Here is a 15,745-nt window from a genome sequence, read left to right on the forward strand (position 1 = left end):
TATAAACTTAGAAACTGTATGTTGACAAAAACTTTACTTCTTTGCAATGCCGGAGTAATGTTTTGCCACCACATTTTCAAGCAATCACGAAGGAAAGAACAGAACAATCCTGAAAGTTGGTGTTGCCAGGTCTTTGCCTGGATGGGGCTTCTGTGACTTCTTGTGCCATTTTGTCTTCTTGGCTTGACCATCCACTGGTTCCCTACCCCTCATCCATCCAAGCTTTTGTGGCCAGCAGGACTCTAAATTTTGACCGACAGCAGGCAGGAGAGGAGGATGGGTGAGAGCAGCAGTGAAGAAACAGAGCAGAGATGGAGAACATGTGGCCCTCATCCCTCACCATTGGCTATGCAGGCTAAAGAAGATGGCAGTTGAGGTCCAACAACATCTGGAGGGCCACATGCTTCCCATCCCTGGTATAGAGGCTGCATCTTGCCTCAAAGGTATAGGCAAGGACCTGGCATCCAGACTCAAAGTCAACAGGAGCCAACAGACTGTGGTTACTAGCATTGCTCCTGTCTTTGGCCTCTACATGTGTTCACTTTTCTTAAAAGTAATTAATATGAACACCAGTATTCCTTTATTTAAAAATGAAGTAAACACAAAACAAACATTTTTAAAACCATTGTTGCTGTGACAGTGCAAACAGCATACAATTTTATTGCTCAACTTCTGCATGGATACATACTTTAAAAAAACATTTTATACAGATGTATTGTTAAAGCTCATGTAACAGCTTGGTGAAAATACAATGAATATCAATGCTAAAAACACTCTGCAATAAATACAATAGAAATGCAACTAAAAAAAAACCTGTCAGTCTGTGGAAGAGGAAAAACTCATACCAAATATTGACTAGTTTTAGCTAGAAACAAAGCTCTCAGAATTTAGCAGAGTCAGAAATCTACTAATAAAGAGTGTGTGTTAAGTACAAATTGCACCTGTTAACGATATGGTGCAGTTTAAAGTCTGAAGCAATGGGATCATGCTACATTATGATGTATGATATAGAAACAAAGCTCATACGTCCATTAATGCAGCCCGTTTAAATGCACCAGAGGTTTAACAGATGTAGTGTTGTGAAACAAGAATAAAAAACCAAAAATCCTGTGTGCTCTGGACTCTAGTACAACACAAAATTTTGGTACAAATAAAAATCACTTTAGGGAAACTGAACCTATGTGCAAAAAATAGAATACATACTGTACAAAGCACCATTACAAAACTTTACATCTAGAAATTAAATCTGAAACGCAACTGAGTAATGTATATTTGAACCCTACCAAGGAGTCACTATCCATATTAACACATTCACTTATGAAAAGAAAAGTGTGGGAATGTGAGGTGGCATCTCTCTTAATCATTTAATGCAAATTTAGGATGAATGAAGAAACCATGTAGGAAGGAGGACATGTTGGAAATAAATATTCACATTTAAATCTGGGGTGAAAATTCAAAGGTCCAACACAATATTGGACTTAGTGCTGGGAAAAGTGGCTATAAAACTACAGTTGATAGGAGGTTGTATGCTTTAAAGCTTTTAATGGTTATGCTGATAAAAAGGCACTCAGAAGATGCGATATTCAATTTGCATCCATCTGCTCAGTGTAGGCCGTAGCAATATGCAGTAATGCTTTTATTTTGCCTAATTGTGAGAATTACATTTCACAAGGTTAGCCCTGTAATGATGGAAGGATCTCTGGACACAAAGTATTTGTTATCCTGCTTTAATGAAGTTACTCTTAAACTCAAGTTTTGGTATTAGACTGCATTCAAACCCTTTAAAATGAATTGTTCATTGAGATCTGTCAAACATACTCTCTTTTAGTTACTCATTTACCATTCTGGACTTACTAGGCTGTATCTTGTTATTATCTAATACAAAGATGAGCACAAGATGTTACAAGATGAGCAGAGGCCATTGATGGAGACTGTAACATTTAGCACAATCTGATGCAAAATGGATGCATCCTAACACAAGGTAAGGGCAAGGCTATTGCCTTGAACCAAATGATAATTCTGCAGAGAAGAACATATCTGACCTTCTCCCATACAGAGTATACAGAAAGTTGGGACATGTACAAAGCGTGGTTTGCCCAAAAGCCCCACACCAACCTGTATACAGGCAGAATGACAGTTTCTGAAAGATCTGAAGAATAAACTACAAAAGGCTGGGATCTATTGGAAATCGTCATAGGAGACTTACACTGAGAGCCCAACAGTGGGTATGAAAGCCAATACTCCACCAGCTCTTCATTCAACACACAGGCAGAGGGAAACTGAGTCAATGCTATTCCTGAAACCTGAAAGGTTGAAATAAACAGATAATCCTAGAGTTGCTTGGAAAGAGGCAACAACATCAGACAGCGTAGCAACAAAGCAGATTGCCTAGCTGGGGTTAGGTTTGCACTCCAAATCAGCCATAACTTTATACCATCAAACATGTGTGGAGTAGTAAGCTTACAGTAACAGCTCTGCTACAGCCCATGAGCAGGGCAAATGGAAGTAAGATCTACCAGAAACAGCATCAAGCTATTCCTAGCATTCAACAATAGAGTCATAAATAGACCATCTATCACCACCATCTGGTGTGCTAATATATCTGCATATTACATAAGAGCAAGGATATCAGAGAATTCATTTCATAATTAGTGATACAAATGGAAACTACAGCACAGTCTCACTTCTCCAGCGTCTACATCTTAAGATGCCATATACCCAGTGTAATAGATAGTTGCCATGCAACCTGCTGGACTTCAGGACCAGCACTTGGGTCAAGTCGGAACAGGCAACATACTATCTAGTGAATGCCCCATGCCCTGCTTACTTTCTCTCCTCCCCATTTTAGACATTTGTTTATTGAGGAAAGTTTTCATGCCAGACAAAATATGCAAGCTCAGCAAGCCTGCACTGGTAGTTTCATCTCAATATGCTTGGCATGCTTGATTATCTATCATTAGCACAGAAGTACTGGTGGTTTTAGATGGTTACTTATGATTAGTTACTATAACACGCCTTCAAATGCTTGCTGTCCCTTATTTCTGGATGGGAATGTGAACTAGTGAACTCGTACTGACAGTTCACTACACCACAGTTCTCAAGGGCTAGTTCACACATGCAAGCTCTACTTGTTTCCACTGCACAATTGGGTAGATGGGTACGCAAAATTATGGGGACATATCAGCATTAACCAGAGTGAACACCAAGGCAGTTAACAGCGATTTCAACAATAGGGACTGCACTTTTTGCAACAATCAAATACACACAATTACAAGGAGAGCTTACATGGGTGAGCTACCCACAAACCACAAAACCATCAAATATACATAGTTATTGATAGAGGATTCCTCACATGACTGCCATATTCATATTCCGTCTGAATATACCCTCTGTATTTTAACTATTTTGCATATACATTCATTACAACAATGTTCATTTCTGATGTGTCCCTGCCAGCTATTTATCAAAGCACATTGCACAACATTTGCATTTTGGATAAAAGGAGAGTTCTGCAGTTTTCTGAGTCCATTGCATCATCATTTTTCCCTTAGTTGTAGCTAACACAAACCCATATGTCACAAGCAGTTAAAAATAAAGACCATTTTTAACCTGGAATATTTAGCAACAATATACAATGCAGATTGGCTGAATCTGAACATAAAACCTTTGGTTGGTATGACATCCACAGAGTGTTTTGAAAGGTGAACTGATGACCTGGCAGAAGGCTGTTGATACCATCAACATACATTAAGGAGCTTAAAAAATGCAGCAGTTCCATTTAAAATGGAAAGCAAATTAAAAAACACTCAAGTATTGACTTTATACAAAAATGCTCATTTAAAAAATGCTAAATGCCTAGAATGGTTTTAAAAAGGGATTTCCAGATTTACCACAAAGTACTGTACCAAATGCAGTGCAAGTTAATTCAAACCAGGACTCTGCTAAAGAAATCTGACAAGAGAAAAACAGGACCCAAAACCTGTAATTCATGCTTGAGGAATATAAAAATCCTTACACAAGGAACACTGAAGTTTAACTCATAACAGAATAAAACCATTCACTATAAGAAAACACTGTTTATCTGTTAAGTGGCCTTAATTTAAAAGGACTGATTTCTTTAGCCAATTTTATGGAAAAATTAGACTATTCAAAATATTTTATTTAAAAAAATAGCAGGCATAGGTGCTGTTCAGTATCACATGTTTATGCAAGTAGGCTGGAACGTGACTTGTACCGACAGCTGTGTCTTCGACCTGTAAGAATAGAAATCAGGTAGGCAAATAGATCAGATCACCTTTTACAAAAATAGTAGTCTTTCTAAGAGAAGAATACTGCTTAACTGTTGAAATGAAGGAAAAGTCAGCATTCTGGATATTCAAGATACTAGTTTAATAGCAGCTGAATGATTCCTTGGCAGGAACCACAGAACATTTTCTTGAATGAAGAATTCTCGAAATGGTCCTTTTCCTCATATTGTCCTAAAGTAGAAAAATGGGGAGAAAGTTTCCTATATTTCAAGCATTTACTGTGTCATGGCTGAAAGGAGGATTTTCTGCTTGAAAGGAGTATAAATACAGTCCCAGGTAAGTCTGCAAATGTTCATTCCACAGCAAACCCACATGTTTCTTCAATGGCGGTTAGCAGCTTTTCATACAGCTTCTCATAACTTTCATAAGGAGGAATGTCTATTCGATTGAAGCTGCAAGCAAACAACAAAAGCTTTAAATAGGCTTTCAACCTGTAACTTTTTCATAACCTATGCTACTAACTAACTGGTGGTGGTGGTGGTGGTAAGAAGCTATATACAGTTATAGAAACACAACATACACTGCCCGGCATGCCTTTTCAGCAGAACTATACCAGGACAGATCAGGTACGAGATACCAATCCATGAAGAGAAGACAGAAGCAGACAGGACACGAGACAGGAGTATGAGAATTTCCAGAGGGGTAACCATATTAGTCTATTGCAGCAAAAACAACAACGAGTCTTGTGGCACCTTAAAAAGCAAACATTTTTTTCTGGCATAAGTCCACTTCATCAGATGCATGAAGTGCTACTGAGAGTTTCATGTTTACATACAGTACAGATGATGGTGGTGGTGAGAACTGTAAACTGTGGTCAGACAGAAATTACATGCAGAAAATACAGACAGTGAGAATCACGTTATTTACAGTGGTCATTCACAAAAGCGTGGCTGCTGATAATACAAACATCCTGACACTAGGTAACTCAATTAACACATGGAGTGTGATTTTTAAAAATCCTTTATCCTGATTCAAGACCCTGGCAACAGACTTGAACCTGTTATATAACTGAACCTGATAGAACTGAATGTAAGTATGAGAAGCATTTTACACATACGCGGCCACAACTCTAAAACCTCAATTGAACTCAGTCCAGAGGTTGAAATAAAGAATAGAAAACATTATTTGGCTAAAGTCAGAGGTGTTAATTTAGCTCTCCTCTTGGAATAAGCCATCAAATGAACTACAGCGGGACTTATTTCTAAAGAGCACAATTTGAGGGGCAAAGTTTCATTCACATCTCATGAAAAATAGTAAAAGAGGGAAGGAATAGACAGAAAGCACCAGCAAAATGTCTTACCCACATCCATCACTAAGAGCACTGGTATAACATTGAGGGAATTCAAGTAAAACAAGTAATCCAAAGACATCACTGCACAAAAAGCGTGTAACATGTGACCTGGGAATTCACTAATGCAGATTCAATGGTCTCCACAGTTGTATCTTCAGCCCACAAACTATGTTGCTCTCAGAGGTGTCTACTGCGAGCAAAGTGGTCCAAAAGAAATCTCCAGTGGCAGGCAAGTTATCTGAGATAGCAGCTGAATATTTGAAATTCTTCATGCATGCAAGCAGAGGCTGAGTGACTTTTTCAGGGTTGCAGTCCTGAAACAGTGTTAACCTTGAGATTATGTACACAAAGCCAGAGTGTCCAACAGTCATAAAGAGTGGCCATACAAAATGAAGCAGGGATTTCACTTTAGTCTACCACCATGCTCATCAGTTTTGACAAAGTATTAAAAAATCCAGTTTCAATTAGATGTTGTTTTTTGAAGTTGATAAAGGACTGCTGAAAAATCATTTAATGCAAAAACATAACAGGCAGAATGCATTAATGATTAGGCCAGTGCCCACAAAAAGACAAATTAGTGGCATTTGGAAAGTAAAGAATTATGACCACAAAGTCTGATTAAATCAGTTAGATCAACATGCAAAAATGCTGAGACTTCGGACATTTTTGGATATGCCATCCTGTAAGCCACACAAATGCACTACCCCAATTCTCCCTGTTGTCTGTAAATGCCAACAAAGTAACTGGGTTTGAGAACTTCATCACAGATTGCCAGTTGAATGACAGAATAGAAAAATTGGTCAGCTTATATGGAACTTGCAAACCTACATGGATGGTATTTCATCTTATGCAGTCCTTTTACTACAAAAATAAACATTTTCCCATTTCTATTAATGTTTCTGGTAATATGGTAATGTATACAACTAAATATATTTAAAGCTGGAAGATTAATGAATTACATCTTTAATCAGTTGCAAATTCCACAATCTCTAAGCAGAAAAGAACCAATATAGTACCACATATGACTTACCATGTGTGGGCTTTTGGCAGGTTATTTGTGCTAGCATCAATCTGGTGAATTGTAAATAGTCTTGGGCCAGCAGCACCTACAAATATATCAAAGATTATACCGTTCAGTACTGCACAGCATAACCCAAGAGCATATAATACAGTTACTACCTAGTTGGTTAGAGAAGCAAGCGATGGAAGGTGACATGGGTGGTGGTGCTGGGGGAATGTACATGCAACGTAACTGGTAACAGCAAACAGAAAGGTTTCCCCTGGGCATCCCCCATTTGACAAGTGTTGATCTGAGGTTTTCCACAGCATCTCAGAAGAGTGACTACTAAAAACTAAACACTCCGCCCACAAGTACATAAGTGGAAGCATTATCCTATCAGTAAGTGGAACAATGGCTCCAATCCACAGAGCACAGAGCTGCAGCTGGCTTTTTCCTGCCTTTCTCAAACTGAGGGCCCATGTCACAAACTTATAAAACTCAAGAGCTTTTTAAAAATGATGCACTATGTGACATGTGGTGGGCAATGTGTGGACTCCGTGCCCATGTAAGCCCATGAAAATAAAATAAATGAGCCCATGTTTGCACGTAAACAAGTTATCTGAATTGGATCTTCTGTGCTGCAAAATCCTACGTGGGCCAAGGAGTCACACACAATCAGGGGCAACTATTACTGATACATTTATGGCAAAGAGCAGCAGATAGACTGATAGAGACATGTATAAATCCAGTCGATAATGCAAACTAGAGAAATATATGTATCTATCCACTGAAGGCAGAAAAATCACATATTTAGACCTTTGACAGAAATGCATACAACGGTAAGATACAGTGACGTTTGTTTTGCAATGTATGCTAATTATATAGAAATGTCACACGATGGATTATTTCGGAAAGTAAAATAACTCTGGCAAAGGAATGGGACTTGGGACAGCAATGCAAAAGAGTTCCGTTGTTATGCTTTTGTTACCTTGCAATGCTTTGAAACCTTGCAGAGGCACCCTGGATGACCCAGTCACAAACTGCAGCAACCGGGCTCTCCTCTCTTCATCAAAGAGCTCCACGGCTTTCCAGAACCACTTCACAATGCTGCTGTCTGGTGTGCAGTGCTTCAACCTTGTGTTGGCCTTCCAGTCATTAACGTCTATCTTCCCAAGGCCGCAAATGATGAGCTGTTCATAATTGTATACACAAACCCCAGTGGCAGAAGTTACATTCAATCAAAACTACACACAGAAAGCTCTAGGCCTCTAAACGACAACATTAGCTGCTGCTGCTGCTGATTTTTATTTTTAGGGTAAGAAATGATGGCCAGTAGGAAATGGCAGTTTAAGCTTTCAAAGCAGAGTTTTATGTCAAACTAAATAGTCTTACATTTTGAAAGTTAGATGGTCAATGAATATAGAAAGCTTCTTCTCTATATTCTAGAAGTCTTAGAATAGGAAACAGGTTGTACCAAAGGTGAGCAACATACACATTATGATCTATTAGTAGATTGCGAAGAAGCTACTACTGTCCAGCCCCTTTTGGGCTTATATGCAGTTCTTAGGCTGAATTTTGTTTATGTTTGTTTATTGTAGGTTGCTCAGATATTTTTGTTATGGAATGGCGTACAAACATTGTAAATAAAGTAATACCCTTGTAGCTTTCTAGATACACTGATTAAGGTAGAATATTATAAAGCTGTTGATGTGACTGTAAAACTCTTTAAGGGAGCAATTGTATGGCTGCTAGGCAGCAGCTAGACGGCCATAGGATATCTGGTTTTCAGGGTACTGACCTCAGAGCCCGCATTCTGAGGTTGGTTCCTGGAGAACCAACCTTCCCCCCATTCCATGCTGCCTTGCAGGCAGCGCAGAACAGCCCTGCACTCCGCGCTCCAACGAGGAGCGTGGAGTGGCCAAAACAGGGTGTTCCAGGGCAGGGAAGGCAGAAATGCCAGTACGACACATCCTATGCAGCCTCCTCCCCTTCTCCGCTTTCCCACGGCTAGACAACTGAAATCGACTGACTAGCTGCAAATGCAGGGCAGGAGAAGCACAGAGGGAATGCTCCCCTCCGTGCTTCTGCCCTGTCTTGGATAGGCGGTTGCCTCCGAATTCGGAGGCGGCCACCTATCCTCATAGGATTGCACCCTAAATAGCTTTGACTAAGATTAACAAAAATAGGCCCCAAATATGTGACGTGTTCTATGAAATAGCATTTAAAAATAATGAACTAATATGAAAAGAACATTACTAACATACCCTGCTACTGATGGAGAAGATATATAAGGTTGGATCCAGCTTTGTCAGTTGGGGGACCCTCCAGAGGAGATTTGGAGGGCGTGCAGGGAAGCTAGGGAGAAGAGGATACAAAAGTCCCATTCCGACAGCAATATCCATTCCATGGGCACAACAACAAAGCTGAATCCAACCCATAGCGTCGAAGACTCAAGAAAACGTCATTTTAGGAATCCCAAGCCCCTGTATGCAAACTGTGGTTATTACACTTATTACTGCACCTGCAAATCTTCCAGCACGTAATAATGCTTCGTTCTTGTTACACTTGATGACACAGCATATCATTAATGTACTGACCTCAAGCTCCTTCTCATCAAATGTCTTCAGCAGATGTTGCGGGATTACTTCATTAAATCCCTTTTGCAGAGCCAGAAACTGAGCTTCAATCCCTCGTAAAAATCGCCAGTTTACATAAAGCCTGTAACAAAGTGTAGGTTCTATTTGTCAAGGAGTATCCTTATACTTAACACCTTAGATTTTTGATCGCAAACTGCAGACATTTCTACCAGAAACAGAGACAACCCATTGTGCTAAGCATCTACATAAGACAGCCACACTATTAATACAAGCATACTCTCCAGACAGAACATTGTAATAGAAAAGTTTTTTGTAAGACTGTAGTTTTCAATACCTGACATATTCCTTTTTATTCTCCTCTGTGACAGGAATGCTTTTGCCATTGGGTTTCAGTTCATGTTGTATAATTTCACCATATGCATTGTGTTCCACACAAAATGTATGGTCCAAGACTCCTGTAATATCATTCTCACTGAAGAAGTAGAGAACACAAAATTACATGAATTCTAAACATCTAAGCATATTCTGAGCATATATTCCGCAGTCTGCTATAAACAAACAAAACAGATGCACTTCTCCTTGTCTCTCTTTTCACTGGCAACCCCAACAGACAATGGACTTTCCAACACTATATGGAGCAATTAAAAACGGAGGTACATTCTTTTCCCTATTGTGCAGTTCAGAGCTTTCCACATAAAGGGAGTGATGCATTTCTGAAAAATTAATGACAATTGAAGTATCCCAACACTGCTTTATATCACAGTAAAGATAAAAATTACATCTGAAAAAAAACTCGTGGAATGCTCAAGATGCTTTTTCTCTGAAGCAGGGAGTACATATGTGTTGGCACATGACTAGGAAGTACATTTTGAAAAAGACCCTGGCCAATCACAGTCTACATAGAGGTCCTCATCAGACATAAGACCTGGGATCCCCTCCAATCCAATGCAAACACACACTTCGCCTTTCCGTCACCCTAACAGGGCTCAATCTGCTACCAAATGTCTAGACCACTTAAGATGTCAAGTGAGGAAAAGTTACTTTTAGCCCAGTCTTTTTATGAATGAGAGGTGGGGAACTCCGGCCTACAGCATGTTCCCATCAAGTCCATGGCCTCTCCTTTCCAGCTCTTCCTCATTCCTGACTCCCCATGCCTGCTGAAGCCCAAATAAACTGCCTGAGCTCTGTGCCCTTGCTCACTGCTTTTCTGTGCTGGGTGGGAAGAGACAGAAGCCTCTTTTTCCTCCTCCCTAGCAGCCTGCTGGGTTTCTGTGCTAGGCGGGGAATAAGAGAAGCCTCTTTTTCCCTGCCCAGCATGGAAACAAGAAGAGAAAAAAGTGAGGAAGGCAGAATGGGTATAGGGGCTGTGTGTGAGAAAGAGAGAAGAGTAGGGTGGTGTTAGGGGTGTTTATGAACTCCGGGAGTGGGATAGCAGTGCAGATTCTGAGAGAGAACCATCAGACATGGGGGAGGTGTTTTCCCAGGCTAGTCCAGATATGAGTAGGCCTGCTTCTCAGGTTACAATCGTACAGATGGCTGAGCTTGAGGGTCCCTCCTCACCCCTGCCTGTGAGAGGCAGCAAACAGGAGGTTGACCTAACAGATGCCAGGCTCTGCAGACGCACAGCAAAGAGGGAGAAGGCAGGGGCGGAACTTAGACGGTCTACCCAATTGGCCTTGCGTGAGAAGCTACGCTTAGAGGCCTCACGAGAAGAGAGGGACCTCCCCCGCTTAAGTTAGACTAGTGAGACCACCTCCCTCCTCAAACAGCGGGTAACTCTCGTAAATTTCATTTGGATCCCCTGAAGGCATTCCCTGTAGACCAAGAGTTTCTCTGAGAATTTGCATCTGTATGATCCTGTGAAGTAATGGATTAAAAGCTGTATACTGAAGCCTCTATGTATGTTTGGGCACTGAAGTGAAGTGGGGGCTAAGGGAATCAAGACAGGTGGTTGTAATTTTGAGAGCAAAGGACAGAGCAAAAGGGGTAGCTCTGCCCCACCCACCAACAGAATTACCCCTGAGGGAATGCAGCCCATATTTCCTCACTCCTCATTTAATTGACCATAGCTCATCTACAGCTTTTGTAAAATGGCTGTAATAGGGCAAATAGAATTAAGTGAAATAGAATATAGCCATTCCAAGCACTGATAATAATTTTGAAAAAGATCAATACATACAGTATCCATACTAAGCTGTTGTGAAGATCTGGGTCAACTAATTCCATGTCGTCCAGCGTAATTGGCTTTCCTAGCAACTGCTTATAAAAAGGCAATGTGAAGCCCCCATCAATGTAATGTCCATGAAACACAGCCATCCCCATGATCCGTCCAACGAAGTGGAAGTAGGATAAATGTTCCTGGAATTGAAGGAACAAAATGACTCAAATCAGGGTTCCTGGTCTAATTTCAAAAATTATTCATATTTTTCTATTGGAACATTTTCTAAGCATTCTATAACACACACTAGGTTTGCTTAGGTATCAGAATGGAAGTCAGAACGGTAAAATATACCTTAAAGTGTCTGTTATACTTTCATCACCAATATAAAATGTAATCTAGCCTACTGTTAGGGTATACATTTCTACTCCCACTGTGTTTCTGCCCTGTTACTACTGTTGAAAATATTTGACATGGGGCAAGGATTCAGGCAAATCCAGGGTAACTTAGACACTGGGAACTCCAGGTATTAATTTGTATGTATGTATGTATTTATTTAATAAATGTATATCCTGCCTTTCAGGGCAAAAACCCCTTGCAATGTTTCTTCTATCTGTTTTAAAACTGAAACTGACCATCATAAAGGAAATTCAGATTTTATTATAACACAAACACTGAAAATAGGAACTTATTGGCCACAGAAAGCATGAGGATTTGTAAAGTGCTTCTTCATACCGGGTTAACAGCAGAATCTGGGTTTATCTGTAGCGTATAGATGTCATCACGTGAATACTGGAAGAGGCCATAATATGGATTCAGCATTTCATGGGATAGCAAATAGAGCCATTCCCTGAAGAAAACACAACATACTTCAAGATCAGACAAGCTCTGTTAAACTGATGCACAGAAGTACAGATCTTCAACAATAAATGTCTAGTCTTAACAACAGTGACAGAACATGGTCACGGGAATAGCAGTGCTACTCACACTTATGTCCTAAGTGCAACACCTTCAGAAGTTCTTGTCCCAATATATTTCATATAGGTATCCTGTTGCCTTGTCTGGTATCTTTAGTCATCTAATGCTGTATTTGTGACAAGCACTGTGTATCCTATCATTGCAGCAGCTATACACAGCAGTGGGTAGTGCATGCAGATTTCAACATCATGTGAATAAAGCTGCAAAGACTGCCTCGCTTGACACTTCTGGGGAAATACCTAGTGAAAAGCTGGCAAAGGAGCAGGCAGAGGTTATGCAGGATTTCTGGTTGTTGGGGTAGGGATGGGCAGCTTCAGCGTCCTGCACAGCTATTTGTTTGGTCTTCAGAATAAAATTATGTAAAATAAGGAAACACACTGAGAAGAAAGCATTGATAGAAATAAAATCACAACTGTCTATAGAATAGGATCCAAGCAGGTTTTACTAGGGTATATTCAAGAAAAATATACAAACAAATTTACCCACAACAGCAAAAAAAAAAAGGTGCCAATAGCCTTTTAGTTGAATGGAGCCACTATCTTCTTCCATTTATGCTTATATCCTAATACAACACACATACAGTGGTAAAATTATGTGTGCAAAAGAGGGAAAACAAATGTTGTAAATTTTATTATTCCAAAATTAAAATATTGGTATCTATATTTTGTTAATATAACATTTAAGAGCTTAGTCAATGCTTAATTAGCATTCTGTGCACATCACAGAATTTAGTTCTTTCTGAAGCTTTTGAATTACTTTAATAGAGCATTTTATTGTTTTGGCACTCTGTAAACACAACTATGCTTACTGCATGCAGCTTAACTCACTGTACTTAATTACAGAATTACCTGAAGGACAGTTACTTTAAAAGTTTACATTTTAAAATGCTAAATAAGTTGCTCCAGTTGGTAAATACTGGCTTCAGTAGCAGCAAGAAAAACCATAGAATTTCACAGAGCTGCTGAGATTTACTTCCCTGACTCAGGTCACTAAAGCTCATTGCCAAATGGGATTGATGACAGAAGGCAATAGGGATCACCTGAGAAAACCTTCATAGATAGTTCAGCAAATGCTTAAGTCCAGGTGACTATTAGGTGTTAGTAATGGAAGTGTTACCAGTTAACATTACCAGGTGTTAGTAATGGAAGCTGGAGGCAAAAGTAAATGCTTTGGATTTTAGAAGAGAGGGGTTCATGGGGTGGGGCAGGAGAGGAGACATGTTTGCCTCTACAAGGGGTTTAGTAAAGCATCTGCTGGAGCCTATGAACAGTGAAGCGGAGTACAAATATGGAAGATTAAATTTCCCCTTGGATGGCACTGTTAGCTTATTTGGCTGTGAGACACAGAACTGTGTTCAAGAAAGAAGGATGAAAGGTGCATGTAGCTTGGAATTTGTTTTTGGGACCAGTTGCCAACCTCCATGCCTATTTTATCTGCTGCTTCTCCATTTCCTAATCTTTTGTATTATTCTCCTTTCCAACCCCAACACATTTTCCTTTCTACAGCCTAGATCCATTTTTTTCATGTATATGATTACATGCCATCCATTGCTACCTAATATTTCTTTTTATATACTTAGGGTGTAATCCTATCAAGATAGGCGGCCACCTCCAAACTCGGAGGCAACCGCCTATCCGAAGCAAGGCAGGAGAGGCAGGGGAGACCGTTCCCTCCGTTCCCTCCGTGCCTCCTCCTGCCCTATTTTCTGCTAGACAACCTTTTTCGGCTGTCCAGCCGCGCGTGGGGGGGGGGGGGGGCTGACCGGGAGAGGAAGCTGCTGCACGACACATAGGATGTGTTGTACATGCAGCTCCACTCTCCCCGCCCTGGAATGCCCCCAGCCCCACCCCTTTTCAGTTGCTTCGTGCTCCTCTTCTGAGTGCAGAGGATGGGGCTTCTCCTCGCTGCCTCGAAGGCAGCACAGACGTGGGGGGAGGTCAGTTTTCCAGGAACTGACCTTGGAGCGCAGAAAAGAACATATCCTATGGTCCTCTAGACACTGTCTAGTGGCCATAGGATTGCTCCCTCCGTATATTTATAGGCCATCCTTCGGTATAACCATCTCAAAGGCAGTTCACATATTAAAATACCAAAAAACATACAATGAAACTAATATTAAAATTAAGTGGTATTTTATGCAATTTATACCAATTTGCTACTAGAATGAAATATTCTGAAATTGATTAGAGTTTTAGGGGAGTAGAGTATATGACACTGGCTTGGATCTAGAGTTCCTCTGAGTGAAACTCCATTCATGGGATGTTTCCACTGGAGGGAAATGGTAGGGAGGTGATTTCCGCTGATTCCTCCTTCCTCCTGCAACCCCCTGAAAATCTGCTCCAGAGGATTGGGAGACCTTCTGGAACAGTGTGGGAGGTGATGCAGGGAACTACAGGGGAAAATCAGAAAAAAATTCCTCTACTTCCAACAGAAGCCTCTGCTGGATTGTAGTCCCTTCTGCAAATAGAAAAGCCACAGAAGACTAAAAAGGTCCATGATCATTTGATATAGTACAGAAATGTTCCATATAACACTCTTTAGTTTAGAGCAGAAAAAACAGACACTTGAGAACAACGAGATGCTCAAAAGAATATTCTGTTGTATGTTTTAATTTTGTTATAAGTCACTTTGAGTCTTAAAAAAAATATTATCTGTTGTAATATTTTACAACATAATCCTCCATAATCAAGGCCTTCTTCCCCACGAAATTTTATCATTAATTTATTTAATCCAAATATACAGGGAGAATAGAAAAGATCTCATAATACACTAGAAGCAGGGAGATGCCATTCCTATTTTCTCCTTTGTTTCAAACCAACATGAAACTTTTACAAAAGGTTTTGCCTTATACAAAAAAATTACCACAAGATGGAGCTGTTGCAGGTGCAAACTTTCAGTTATCCAATTTGTACTAATTAGATGTGAAAAATTACACTGAATTGAGCCCTTCCATCTACAGAATGGAACGTTTAGCTCTAGCCTATTACCTTGAAATTGCTAAATCCAGTGCAGGGTCTACTAAAGCTCTACCAAACCCCTACTAAACCCTTACTCTAACACCAAACCTTGCTCTTTTGACAGACTGCTTGGCATACAGCAGAAAAGACATTTCACCCCAATATCTGGCATGTTACTGTAAGAAGTTCAGCTTGGCACCAGACATTAAAGATGAACCATCCTCTCTTGCTTTAGCAACTATGGCAGAGGAACAGCGTTGGTACACCACCTGAGGTAAACCTCTGTGAACTCTTTCTCACCCCACTGCCAACCCTGCAAGCTGTCCTTTCTTTCCAGACCTCTTTCTTCTATTTCTCTCCGTTAGCTTTTGGGCCCCAAATTTGCCTAGTTCCAACTCTTGTAACTTCCTCAGAACCTCAGCCCTAAGCATTCAAGCCCAGACTCATTACGCATATC

At 40.3% G+C, this 15,745-nt stretch overlaps 1 protein-coding gene across 2 annotated transcripts in view; it reads right to left on the reverse strand.

The window, feature by feature from the left end:
- Positions 1-559: 559 nt before the first annotated feature.
- Positions 560-15,745, reverse strand: part of SMURF2 (SMAD specific E3 ubiquitin protein ligase 2) — a 108,655-nt gene continuing 93,469 nt past the window's right edge. For both annotated transcript variants that reach the window (XM_084837453.1, XM_084837452.1), the window contains 7 exons: positions 12,089-12,203; positions 11,375-11,553; positions 9,530-9,667; positions 9,196-9,316; positions 7,587-7,788; positions 6,629-6,704; positions 560-4,699 (listed from right to left, as the gene is read on the reverse strand). In XM_084837453.1, coding sequence (XP_084693579.1) covers positions 4,600-4,699; positions 6,629-6,704; positions 7,587-7,788; positions 9,196-9,316; positions 9,530-9,667; positions 11,375-11,553; positions 12,089-12,203 — 931 coding nt within the window. In that variant the 3' untranslated portion in view covers positions 560-4,599. The remainder of the gene's footprint in view (positions 4,700-6,628; positions 6,705-7,586; positions 7,789-9,195; positions 9,317-9,529; positions 9,668-11,374; positions 11,554-12,088; positions 12,204-15,745) is intronic.

Source organism: Heloderma suspectum, chromosome 2, assembly GCF_057233095.1.
Source record: "Heloderma suspectum isolate Gila_16-S chromosome 2, 16-S_ref, whole genome shotgun sequence".
NCBI lineage: Eukaryota > Metazoa > Chordata > Lepidosauria > Squamata > Helodermatidae > Heloderma > Heloderma suspectum.